Source organism: Podarcis liolepis (genome assembly GCF_965112155.1).
Source record: "Podarcis liolepis genome assembly, chromosome: 1".
Classification (NCBI taxonomy): Eukaryota; Metazoa; Chordata; class Lepidosauria; order Squamata; family Lacertidae; genus Podarcis; species Podarcis liolepis.
In genome coordinates this window covers 77,400,177-77,412,651 of record NC_139554.1, presented here as the reverse complement: position 1 = coordinate 77,412,651, position 12,475 = coordinate 77,400,177, and the positions used below count along the sequence as shown (strand labels likewise).

The 12,475-nt window shown below is 41.2% G+C and overlaps 1 protein-coding gene across 10 annotated transcripts in view; it reads right to left on the bottom strand.

Annotated features, from left to right (window-relative positions):
* Positions 1-8,445: 8,445 nt before the first annotated feature.
* The window catches only part of DEAF1 (DEAF1 transcription factor), a gene marked incomplete at its 5' end in the record, with an annotated part of 29,484 nt that continues 25,454 nt past the window's right edge, over positions 8,446-12,475 (bottom strand). For 8 of the 10 annotated variants that reach the window (XR_014520168.1, XR_014520169.1, XR_014520170.1 and 5 more), the window contains 2 exons: positions 8,446-8,883; positions 9,552-9,641. Coding sequence is in view for 6 of the 10 variants with exons in the window: in XM_083480257.1 (XP_083336383.1) it covers positions 8,779-8,883; positions 9,552-9,641 (195 nt within the window). The remainder of the gene's footprint in view (positions 8,884-9,551; positions 9,642-12,475) is intronic. The other 2 variants (XM_083480264.1, XM_083480263.1) reach the window with 1 other exon arrangement.

The following is a 12,475-nucleotide window of genomic DNA, read 5'->3' as shown; positions in this document are numbered from 1 at the left end:
TGCTGATGTGGCCTAAAACAAACGTGTCATCACCCCTGTGTACCACCTTCAAGTGTGCATCTATCTACATGCCAAGTTCCAGCATCTGCTAAGAAATATTTGCAGTGGTTGCCCCCCAACCCAATTTATGGTACCATTTTCCCCTAGAAAAGAATTCAAGCACCTTCTGGTGGTGCTGTAAAACCTTTCCTAGTTTCTAACGCTTATTATTTTATATCATTAAAATAAAAGAATTTTAAAACATAACTACCATATAACTGACAGTCACCCATAGATGTTTATCTCTGCCTGGGGCCTTTCGCAAGGGCTATGGAATTGAGCAAAGGGGGAAGAAAACAAACATAGCCACTATATCTATAGCAATCTATCTCCTCCACTACTGTAGCCTACAACATTGGCCAGTTCCACACCCTTTGATCAGAAGCATAGCACAATTTTCACCAGGCTCTGAGCATGGGAAATACACGTGGCAGGAAAATGTGTGTCATGTATGTACAGTGGTACCTTGGTTCTCAAACACCTTGGTTTTCAAACTCCAAAAACCCAGAAGTGTTCTGTTTTTCGAACGATTTTTGGAAGCTGAACATCCAATGCGGCTGTCAGCTATTGTTTCTGGGGCACCTGCACCTATCAGAAGCTGTGTGTTGGTTTTCAAACATTTCAGAAGTCAAACAGACTTCCAGAATGGATTAAGTTTGGCGCTTTTGTTTTTGCTATTTATTTTGTGTTTTTGTTTTTGAGGCTTTTCCGGTTAATTTGTTTTTGTGACTGTGTGGAACCCAGTTCAGCTACTGATTGATTGACTGCAAAAATGGATAAAAGCCCCCCATCCACACAATGACTATCATTAGTGCAGGGAAGAGGGGGGAAAAATCATTTTTATCATCTACAATACTGTCTTATTTATTTTATAGTACAATTGATTATTGCTTTCATTTTATGGATCAATGGTCTCGTTAGATAGTAAAATTGCTGTTTTAGGGTTGTTGTTTTTAAAAGTCTGGAACAGATTAATTCGTTTTGCATTACTTTCTATGGGAAAGCACGCCTTGGTTTTGGAATGCTTTGGTTTTGGAACGGACTTCTGGAACGGATTAAGTTTGAGAACCAAGGTAGCACTGTACTATATGTTTGACCTGCATACAGTGATTAAAAGACCTAGTTCAGTGGAGTCCAGATAAGCATGATATGGGTTTATGTACACTTCTGCATAAATTGTGGCCACTGAAGGCCAGCAGTCAGCAGTAAAAGCAGAGATTGCAGTTCAATATGCTTTGCTTATTTTGCCCGTACTGATCTCCACGAGGCAAGTCTGTGGAACATGTTATGGGAATGGAGCAGACATGACACTTAATTGCTAATGATCCTTGGAGCAGGGTAGCTGGAGAGCAATTCGTTCATAGGAATGCAGGAAGTTGCCTTATACTGAGTCAGCTCATCGGTCCATCTATTGTTGGCCCTGATTGGCAGTGGCTTTCCAGGGATTCAGGCAGGAGACTTTCCCAAATCCACCTGGGGACATCAGGGATTGAAGCTGGGATCTTTTACCTGCTAAAGATGTTCTCTGCCACTGAGCTATGGGCCACCCACTTCCCTTCCCTTTGCCTGGGTATCTCATCAGAATGATTCTAGGCAAGACAAAAAAAAATTGGTGGGTGAACAGAACCTGAGATGGACCAGGGAAATGATTGAATGCCTTCTCTTAAAGAACCATAGAACTGTAGAGTTGAAAGGGACCCTGAGGGTCATCTAGTCAACCCCCTGCAATGCAGGAATCCTGCCCACAGCTATCCCTAGGTGGGCTTGAATCACCAGTCTTCTGGTTAACAGCCAGATGCACTGGCCCATTGCAACACAGAGGTTGTCAGAGGAGCAGCTTCTTGGACAGATGCACCCCTCTGATGACATCTAGTATGAAGTACGCTGTGCAGGTAGCTCTACAAAGTTGATTTTTCTTTTTAAAATGCACAATATTTTCACTATACTGAAAACCCAGCATTGTGAAAGCCACCTGCAGAGCATACTTAATAAAGCCCCCCCCCCCCTTGCAATATTCCATTAGCTTGGTTTTTAGGAGAATTTAAAGTTCCTTCTAATTTCTGCCTCTTGACATCTTTCCATCGCATCTATCATCCCATTTGGGAAGTTAATAGGCTGGGACCAAAGAATCAAAACAACTGAGCGAGGAGCCAGCCCTATTCTCAGCCCACCCAGTGCAAGGAATTCCAGTTCATCATGAAAGCCTACAGGGAAACTTTTCTTAGCATCTTTAAAGCTTTTCCTGATGATGACAGACAAATTATGTGAAAAATCTGGGCAAAAAAAGGAACTCAACAGATGAATCAATAAATAATATTTTTAAAAATAGTTTTAATTTTTTTTCCCATATAGAAATAAAGGTCTCCATATACCAAGAGCAGAGAATTTTGACCTGAGCTGAGAAACTGAAAGTATATAGGAAAAAGCCCTTCTAGAGTTTGCCCTGCTCTCCTAAGGCCCAAATCCACACAACAAACTCCATTCATCCCTGGAATCCCTATCCCTACAATTTATGTCAACCCATCCAGTTTATATAATGATGCTCCAGACAAAATGAAAACACAAACAGGATGTCTGCCTGATTAAAGATAAAAATCTCATGCGCACACACACAGTTTATAAGACATGCTTTGCTGAACTAACTCCATATAAACCCAGGCATGTACTGCTTCCTGCTGAATATTTCAAAATTATTGTTTCTATTTCCCAATAAGCTCTTGCAATCCACTTGTAAGAGACCTCCTGCTGATTCATGACTGTCCAAAAGGGTAATAAAGAAGGGAAGCAAGCCAATTTTCAGGCTGGGCCAATCTTACGCTTCATTACCTTCCTTGCATGCACAGCAGGGGTTATTTAAACAGAGCCTGGCAGGGATTTCTTGTACACCCAGGAACTAATATCTCCAGATAATATACGTACATAGGAGTTACAGTTTGGCTGGAATTATGCTTGGGATGGCTGAATCTGTCAATTCTGGTTTCTCTTAGTTTCCCATTCAAGTTCACATCAGTTTGTGGGTTTTTTTAAGTCTTCATGAAAAGTCATCATAATTTTAGTGTGAATTTCTCATACTTACACATTTGTATGCCATTTTGCCTAACATATACATTTTGAAGAGCATTTCCCCCTAAAATAATGCAGTTTGTAAGTTTTTTCCCCCCACTAGGTTTTTTAATGCACATGATACTCCACTACTTGTATTTCTGTACATATTACTTGGCTGGTGACCAGCATTGCAAAATAGGAAGAATGTAAACTTCAAAAGATGGCTATGTTCTATTGTTTCAAAAAGTCTGAATTCAGCAGATTAATCTTCAAAGGCAACTGAACTGAATTTCTCTCTCCTCCCTAAATAGCACCAGTGCGCTCTCTTACACACACACACACACACACACACACACACACACACACACTTGAGCTCCAGGTAATATATTCAGTTATTTTCATCTAATGATATTAATTAAGAGGCAGATGATTAAATCAACTCGCTATTTTGTAATACATTTGCTGTTCTAATTTTAAACTTTGAATGTGCCAGCCAAGTGAAATTTAACCAAGGACTGTTGTCCCAAGGCAGTTCACGAATCATGTAAAGATGTGCACAGAATCCTGTAGCCATGAAGACTTCTACCTTGGGAATTCTTTTGGAGATGATTCCTGAATTGCTTAGGTGTCACAATGGTACCAATGGGATAGAATCAAAAGACAATTTGACGTGGATTTCTAATTAACATTGAAGTCAGTTCCCTGCTGGAAATTACAAAAAGTAGCTGTGGAGACTGGAGTGGAAGACTGGTAAGTGGGTGTAGAGCTTCTTAACCCAGCCTCCCCCCCCCCTTTTTTTTTTTTGCTTTCTTTTTGGTGTTGGGAGGTGGGAGCTTAAAACTGCTCTTCCTATTTTCCCTCCACGGAGAAAAATATATAGGGTGAAAAGCAGCACTGCAGAGGGATAGATTATTAGCAGAAAAATACAGGAAGAGGCAGTAAGACTTCCTTCTTTCCTTCTCTAGCTGTTGGTCTCCTGTTGCAGCTTCCACGACTGCATTTAAAGGGGAGAAGGAGAAATGTAAGGAAAAACTACAGGCAAATAATTGGCACATTATTTTGGTTATATCTGTTCCAGTTTCTCAACATTTATCCTGAATAGCTTCAAACTGAGTGCCATACTGAGAAATTAAGACTGTCTGCTATGGCTGTAGCATGTTCCCACCCCTGGTGTACACATTAGCCACAATCCACATCTATCCTGTAGTTTCTTGAGAACTACTAATGTTTGTATTGGGGTGACAGGGTCCAGTTACCCTTTAGTGTGCAGAGTGAGCAATGTTCATCTGGGGAATCTTGATTAGAATGTACACTTTACCTGCTGCAATCACACACAGAGAGATGCTCATTGGTAAGAAAATAATAAAGTGGTTTATTGTAGGAGATACATATCTTGGATAGAAAAGTTTCCAGTTCTGGTCAAACTAGTGTAGAGCTGAACAAGGTAGCCATAGTTAGTTAAAGATTACTTCTAATATTGAGGTCCAGGAGTGGAAGTGTGAGGAGGAGGAAGCTGTAAACAGAATGAAACGTAAGATGTATCACTCTGCAAGGAGATAAATAAGGTGATAGGTTAAAGGATCAGGGATGGTATGGGAATGTGGAGGTCCTTTATGCTATCTTAACCCCATGCAAACTTCTCTTCTGCAAGCTGAGTTGTATCCAAATTGCCAGCAATTCAGTGCATTTCCCCTTAAACCAGCTTCCATCCAATTTGAAAATGGAAGCCACATTCACTTGACGGCTAAACCCTTTGAGACAGCCATTGCACATGTGCAGATGACAGCTTCATGAATAGGAGTTCCAGGGGACTTCAGGTAAAGACATCCCTGCCTCCTCTCTGGTGTGCACACTGACTTGCAAATGCAACTTGAGAAATAGAGGAGTCTCGCTGCATTTTAAGACATGAATGTCTACATAGCCCAAGACTGGGTGGTGGTAACAGCAATCGTAAGTTTATTTGCTTCCGTTGAGTCCTGTTGAGGAGAGTCTGCAGAACTAGCAGCACACAAGCTGGGTAATATTTGCCTCTGTTAATGGCCAACATTCATGCCTCATATAATTCTGCAGCTCCCTCCCATGCCTTGCCTTTTTGTACAACTAATGGCAACTAGCATGATAGTGTAAGCAAGGAACTACACAGCAGGACAGCAGCAGCAGGGTAGACATCTTGAAGAGTCACAAAGTGTGTTCCCGAGCAGGCTTAGCCTCTTGAACAGGCTGTGCACCGCTGAGTTGCGATTAGGCAAAGCTACATGGCGCTTCCTGACATTTTGTCCGCTAAACTGGTCTGATAAGAAAAAGTTGGGCCTTGGGGAAAAGAGGAGGGGAGAGGAAAGTAAGAAGGAAGTCAGTAGCCAGAGGTGCCTTAAAATGCTTGACCATGAAAGGAAGGAAGATTGAACTGCCATGGAGTATATTGTTCTGCATGCTACACTTCTCTTGGCGGCAAAATGTTTAAGAGGTTCTAGCACTTCCCTGGGCTTGGCTTCCATTGGAATGAGGTTACTGAAGGCTAACTGCCATTTTGAAGTATTTGCATTTATTTACCAATATATTGGTTGTGCATTGTTGGAGGTAGAACACTGAAATGCCTCAAAGCTCATTGCTCCCACATCAGATCTTCTAGCAGAACTGACAGCACAATAAGATTCTTGCAGAGAACAACTCAACTCACTCTCTTTTTTTAAAAAAAGCTTCCATGTGTCTAACTTGAACTGCCCATCTAGATCCTTTGCCATACCCAGCTAGGAGTGGTTGTGAGGGAGAAGAGAGGCACCTGCCCCCATGGAAGAGGTTGGGAGATGTAGGCATACACCTGGTATTGGGACATATTTTTGTTTCATCTGTGCTCTAAATCTGACCCTTAGGTTTGCACCATTGCAAAGCAACCCTGCTGAGCTCAGTTTTCCCAGTCACCCTGATGCTATTGAACCCAGTTACTCCTTGCAAAGGTCTTGTTTCCCTGCTGAATTGCACTGCTCCTCTGACAAAAGGCCAAAGTCTAGCAGAAGACATGAGGAATGTGAAAGGGACTGAAAAAGAAGCAGCTCCTTTTTCCAAGACCATCTCCTTTTGCAGCCCATTAAGAGTCGAGTCAGCTCTTATCTTCATCAGATAAAGGTCAGGGTGGCACAAACCGGCAGATAGCACTGGTGGCCTTTCCATTCAGAAGGGAGATGATAACCAAGACAACCCCAAAGAGGTAGGAAATATCAGGACTCTCCATTCTTTCAACCTCCAAATCCTGGTTTTGCCATGAAGCACTTGCTTAACTCTCCCATGTTTCCTCATCTGAATCCAAGGAAATGTGTTGGCACACGTTCCTCCCTTGCTACTCTCTTCTCTTCCATTCCCTCTTTCCCCACCATCAAACATTTGACAACCTGCTGTCCCAGGTGTGATAGAGGATGCTGCCCCACTGTCCATGTTCAAGTAAGTTTCAACTGCTAGTCCTGTTTGATTTTATAACTGGGCAGATGCCATCTTGCCCTTTGCCTCGTGATTTGGGATCACAAGCCCAGTTTAGCCTCAAGATTCACCACAAAGTGATGACACCGGTTAAAAGCATTTGCAGATATCTTTCCCATTCACCCATGAGCTCACATTCTAGTTTGAAAAAAAGCTCCTACCTTAGCCAAATTAAGGGCATTTCCTAGTTTCTACCTCCTCCTCTCACACCAGAGACATACTGCTTGCTCACATTGACTGCTAATCATGAAACTGCACTGGACACAAGCCAACATTTCTTGCAAAAGACCCCACTGAAATGGAGACCAAGGTAACGTTATTGCCATATATATCCCTAAGAGTCGTCAACACAAAATGGACAAGGTGACATTGAAGCATTCCTTTTGTGTGGGATGTGCGTCAAGTACACAAAGATGTATAACTTCCCCACATTCTGATTATGAACTATATTACTCTCAGCATAAGGACCAAAATGGTGATGACACAAGTTCCTCTTACTTTACACTGTCTACTGAGGAGAATACTGCTCATTACATTTAACCTGCAAAAGGTGCAAGAAAAATTCCTTTACCACAGAGACATGATTTTTAAAGCTCTGTTTCCCTGGATGAAAGAAAAATGCACTATTTGGTTGTTATTTAAGACTTTCTGATGGGCTGTTTCATTGCTTAGAAGTTTTCAAAGCTTTGCAGCCAGGACTGGAAACTTGGCAACAGAGTTATTTGGCATGATCAAGAACAACCTTCCTCCCTAAAATTACACCAAAGTGCAATTGAAAGTCTATATATAGAATGCATTTGCAAAGCACTCGTGAATGTCTTTGCAATGCCAGAGTAACATTATGCTTTCCAATGCTGCACTGAAGCAAAAGTCAGCACGACCCTATTTGGGGAGCATCTGATTGTGCGCAGCCACTCTTTATTTATTTTATTAAGTTTATTTTTAAGTATAATGCAAATTTATAAATAAATACGAGGACCAGGAAAGACACTGGAAAGAAAATGGCAAGTGCTATCAATATCAGCAACATTCCTCCGACTCCCAAAAATGTTCTTCCTTTTATACGAACGAATATGGCCTAAAACCAATGCTCATTTTATATCCTGCAATTTTAACACTCAGGAAGGTGCTGCTTTCAAATCAATTCCCTTGCAGGAATAAAGTGAAACGCACAATTGCACCTTCTTGCTTATTTCTGGCAGCACGAAATCAGAGCTGTAAACTCTTTATAAAGTATTAGTTTTACTGATTTGATTACTGATAGTGCTGAGCTCTTTCTTGCAGGGAGATATGAGAGAATGTTTTATCATTTATTTTATGGAGTGAAGTGGGTGGGGGTGGAAAACAAACTGAGATATGTGAAAATTAAAATGATGCACTGTAGACACAGTGCAGTCTTCTCAGTTTCTCCTCAGGAGTAAATAAGAGGGTGTTTTGTGCAAGACGAGCTGGCCTTTTATATGTGAATTGGCTAGGTCTAGCTGTGCTATAATCTCAAAGTTTTGGTGATACTGGACAAATCAAATGTTATATAGCCATTCAAATCTATCATTTATAGCCGTTCAGACAATACAGATTTGCATGCTACAGGAAGTTTTCTGACTGCTTTGCAGTTTGCTCAATATCTGCACAATACAGAATTCTGAATATGTCGGAGAACTTTGTCTTGCAGGGGGTGGGATGGAAGAATGCAACAACCAAAGCTAAAATCAGTGATAGAGTCAAAGTCCAGGTATATATCCTAATGTCAGCACACAAAACCCACTGAAGGGCTGGGCTGTTCCATATTTGTTTTGTTACATGAGAGGTAGGGAGAGAACAACAATGGCAACAATTCAAGTTTCGTGTGGACCACTTTGGAAGAACATCAAAGAAAACAGGTCTCATAAACCACTTTAAAGAACCTTTTAAGTCACTTCAAAGAACCCACCAGAGCTGTAGGATACAACAATTCAAACTACCCATCAGCTTTGCAGCGGTTTCACACAGAGGACTGTAAACATAATGTAAGTTCCAGAGTTTCCTTAAAAACACGCAGAGCCCCTAAATGTTCTCCTGTCCATGTCTTGTCAGTGTTGGCACAGTTAGAGAACAGCAACATGTAAGCAACATCACGGTTTGATCCTCTGATGAGTTCAGTTCAGTAGGACTTCACAGCGGGGTTACTGGTCCAGCCAGTCTGCTCCCTACACATGTCCATATAGATGGAAGAGGTGGGGCTCTTCAGACAATAACTTTCTCTATCACATTGTCTGCAACATCCACTTCTTCTGCCTGAACAGTAACTGTGGCTGCCTGGCCACATATATGCTGGTGGTCTTTCCAATCCTGAACAGGAGGGGCAAAAAGAAAAGAGTGTGTAATGAAAGCAGTTACTGAGTAAAAAAAAAAAGTAGCAACACTGGGCAAGGGCTGTGGAATTCTAGTTTTATTCTGCTTTGAGATTCCCTCAGTACATACACCAGAATCCTAATATCACTTAGCAAAAGGGAACTAAAATCCCACTTATACCCTGTCTCTCCAAAAAACATTTTCTCATTGGAAACTTAAGAGCACCAACTAAAAGCAATAATTTTGCAACAATTCAATTAAAACCCACATCTTAAAAAAAAAATCAAACATTGAAAGCAGCCCTAAAACTACCAAATGAAAAGACTTGAGTTACTAAAATATGTTTTAACATGGCTCCAAAAGGATAAGAGCCAGGGAATAAAACTAGGGAGGGGACTGTTCCCTAAACGGGCTTCCATCAAAAGCTGTGGGCTTTTCAGCAGACAATGAAACCTGCCAGTTGGGCCTCACTAGATAATCTTCATGTTTGAGTAGGTTCACATGGGAACAGGAGGCCCTTCAGATGGGTGGGTTTTTCGTGAAGGAATCTACCAAGCAGCCCTTCTGATCAAGCCCCAGTGAAATAAAGGAGTGGTGACAGCTGAAAAGTGAGAGGCCATGGGTGTTTGTTTCTCTGGCTTTGCGGAGTATAAGGAATTTATTACCTTCCGCTGACAAAACGTTGAGCAGTAATTGACTTTATGGCAGCCAGTGCACTCGTTCATTGCTTCCCGACCACAGTTTACACAGGATTGCTGTCACAATGCAGACACAGAAGCTAAGTCAATGGGGAGGAAAGAAGCACTCTCTCTTGCAAAGCCTTAATAGTACGAGATACATGATAAAGGGCAGAAGTGATGCACAATTACAGAGGTCCTGTGTAGGGAATACTTTATTTAAAAAAAACACAAATCAACACTTGCCTACAGCAACTGAGCACTTGGAAGGATTAAACAGCCACTTCAGTTTCCTAGACTTCTCCCCTCCTGTCTTTCTGAAGGACCACAAGGAAGCCAAGGCTATACTAGTCAGCTTGGGACTCAGCTATACAGCTGCAAATAAAACGTTTTAAGTGCAACATACGTGTCACAAGATGGCAATGGTGAGCCTAATGGAAAAGTCAATGTATTTTTAAAAACGCTTTTTAAAAAAATAATTTTCAGAACTTTTTTTATATGTGTGTAGATGCCACCTTGGAGGGATACCTCTGACTTTACAGTTGTGAAAACCTAATGTAGCCAAAGATATTCAAGTGTTTATACAACAGACCAACTGTGGATTTTTACCATACCTTCTTTAATATTCCATGTACACAGGAAGCAATATATCTCAATACTTCTTCAAATGCACATACGGTTCAAAACAAGGTTAGATATGAATAAACATGTTTATTTCTTTAAGAACATAAGGAGAGCTAGCTGGATCAGGCCAATGCCCTATCCAATCCAGCATCCTGTTCTCACAGCGGCCAAGCAGGTCCCTGTGGAGAAACCTGCAACCAGGATCTGAGCGTGAGACTGCTATCCCCTCCTGCAGCACTCAGCGGCCAGCATTCAGAGACATAGTTCCTCTGGCCGTGGAGGTGAAACAGCCAGCGTGGCTAGTAGCCATTGATAGCCTTATTATTATATTTACAATATAAAACAAACAGTTTAAAATGGTATTAGAAATATTAAAAAGGTTAAAATCACCTCTAGCTAAACAGAAATCAAACACATGTAACTTCTGTATGACTGGATAGGTTTGCATAAACAAGAATTGTTCAAGCAGTTTTAGCGTATTAAAAATATAACTTGATTACAGGTTTCAAGAGCTAATGCATTTCATGCAAATTCTGCAACCTTATGAATGTTTATGGGTGAGCCTTGGAGGAAAAAGTGGGATATATAAATATTATAAATATATAAAATAAGTAAGAATTGTACGGCTTTATGTAGTTTGTGTGAACCACTTTGAATTTATTTTTTTCATATGTATTTTCATAAATCAATCAATTGATGCACTGTTATTGTGTGACTGAGTTTCAGATTGCTTTTTATATCTGCAGCTTTGAGCACAGGTGGATTTGTGGGAAATGCTGTATATAAATAAATGGACTGTGTCTATGACTCAAAAGAAAAGAAAAAAGTCCCACTTTGTAGTACACGTGTTTAGGTCTGCAGCCTGAACCTGATATATGGAACAGGACGGCCCATAAGAGAGCTCATTAGGCTCCTGCTTTCATCGTGTCTCTAATGATGATGGAAAAGTTTGCCGCATGGCCATTTGTGGGGAAGGCAGAAAACAGTGGCAAGCACAAAGTCCCAACTGATTATTTTTTTAGCTCTCATTATTTCTAAGCTCATTTCATGAATTACTTTACTTCACAACTCAAAATACCAGTTCCAGGAAAAGATTTATATATATGCTTCCTGATGAAATTGAAAGTTGGGGGGGGGGGGGTGAGAGAAAAACAAGCCAACATCATGCAAGGGAAATGTGTGCAGATGGGTTGCAGGTTCACAGCTTAGGTTTCCAAAGAGCAGGAGGAATTGACCTTGTCATCACCCATCCTTTTTTTTCCTTCAAAAATGCAAATCTTAAAAAAATGACCTCTTCAGGCTTCTTTTCCCCAGTGTAACTTGCTCTCGGGGACTCTTGAGCACTGCTAGTTCTGGCTATGAAACACAAGCATGTGCTGAGAGAGCTCAAATATGGAAAGGGGTAAATAAATAAAAATTAGATAAGTAAAACTCATGAAAACAATATGGTGCTGAACTGTGAATAAAAGAACAACAGTTCTTGATCATCAAAGTGAGATGACAGGAGCCTACAACAGAGGGAGACAAGGTGGTGCCCTCCAGATGTCATTGGACTACAACTGCCATCAATCCTGACCATTGGCCAAGCCAGCTGTGGCTGATGGGAGTTATAGTCCAACAACACCTGGAGCGTACCATATGCTTTTCCCTGGTCTGTAATACTGAAAAACTGGGAGAATATCCTTCAAGAATAAGAATACTGAGAGGCAGAACTTTTTAAGCTGAAGGCTCTGCATTAGACTCCCCCCCCCCCCCGAATCTGCCTTTTGCCAGCCACTTGGAAGAACCAGGGTTTTTATTCAGAATAAGAACAGGTGATGAGGGTGGGGGTGGGGGAGAGATGTGAGGAAGCATTAAAATAAAGAATTGATTGAGAATAACTGCATTTTTTTTCATTCACCTAAAAACAGGCATTAAATCCTCAGGCAACACTTTTAATACAACTGGTGGGGGGAAACGGGACACTGCTTTGGTGAGCTGTCATTATGTCCTTTGGTTCATAAGATCCCATTAAAGTGAGCAAGCTCTACGTGTTGGGGTGGCTCGTTCAAAACCTGAACAAAAATAAGGACGCAAGGAATGTTTCCCAGCTCAATCTGCTTATAGCTCATACCTAGGCGTGATTAGCAACCTGGTATAATTGAACGAGGCCAGCGCAGGAAGGGATTCTTGGCAGTGAATAAATTGACATGCTGTGAAAGCATTAACACAGGCCATATTTAGTGCAGATGGATCCGCTAGCTTTCGGGCCCAACTGATTCACACTCTCATTATCACCTAATTTGTTT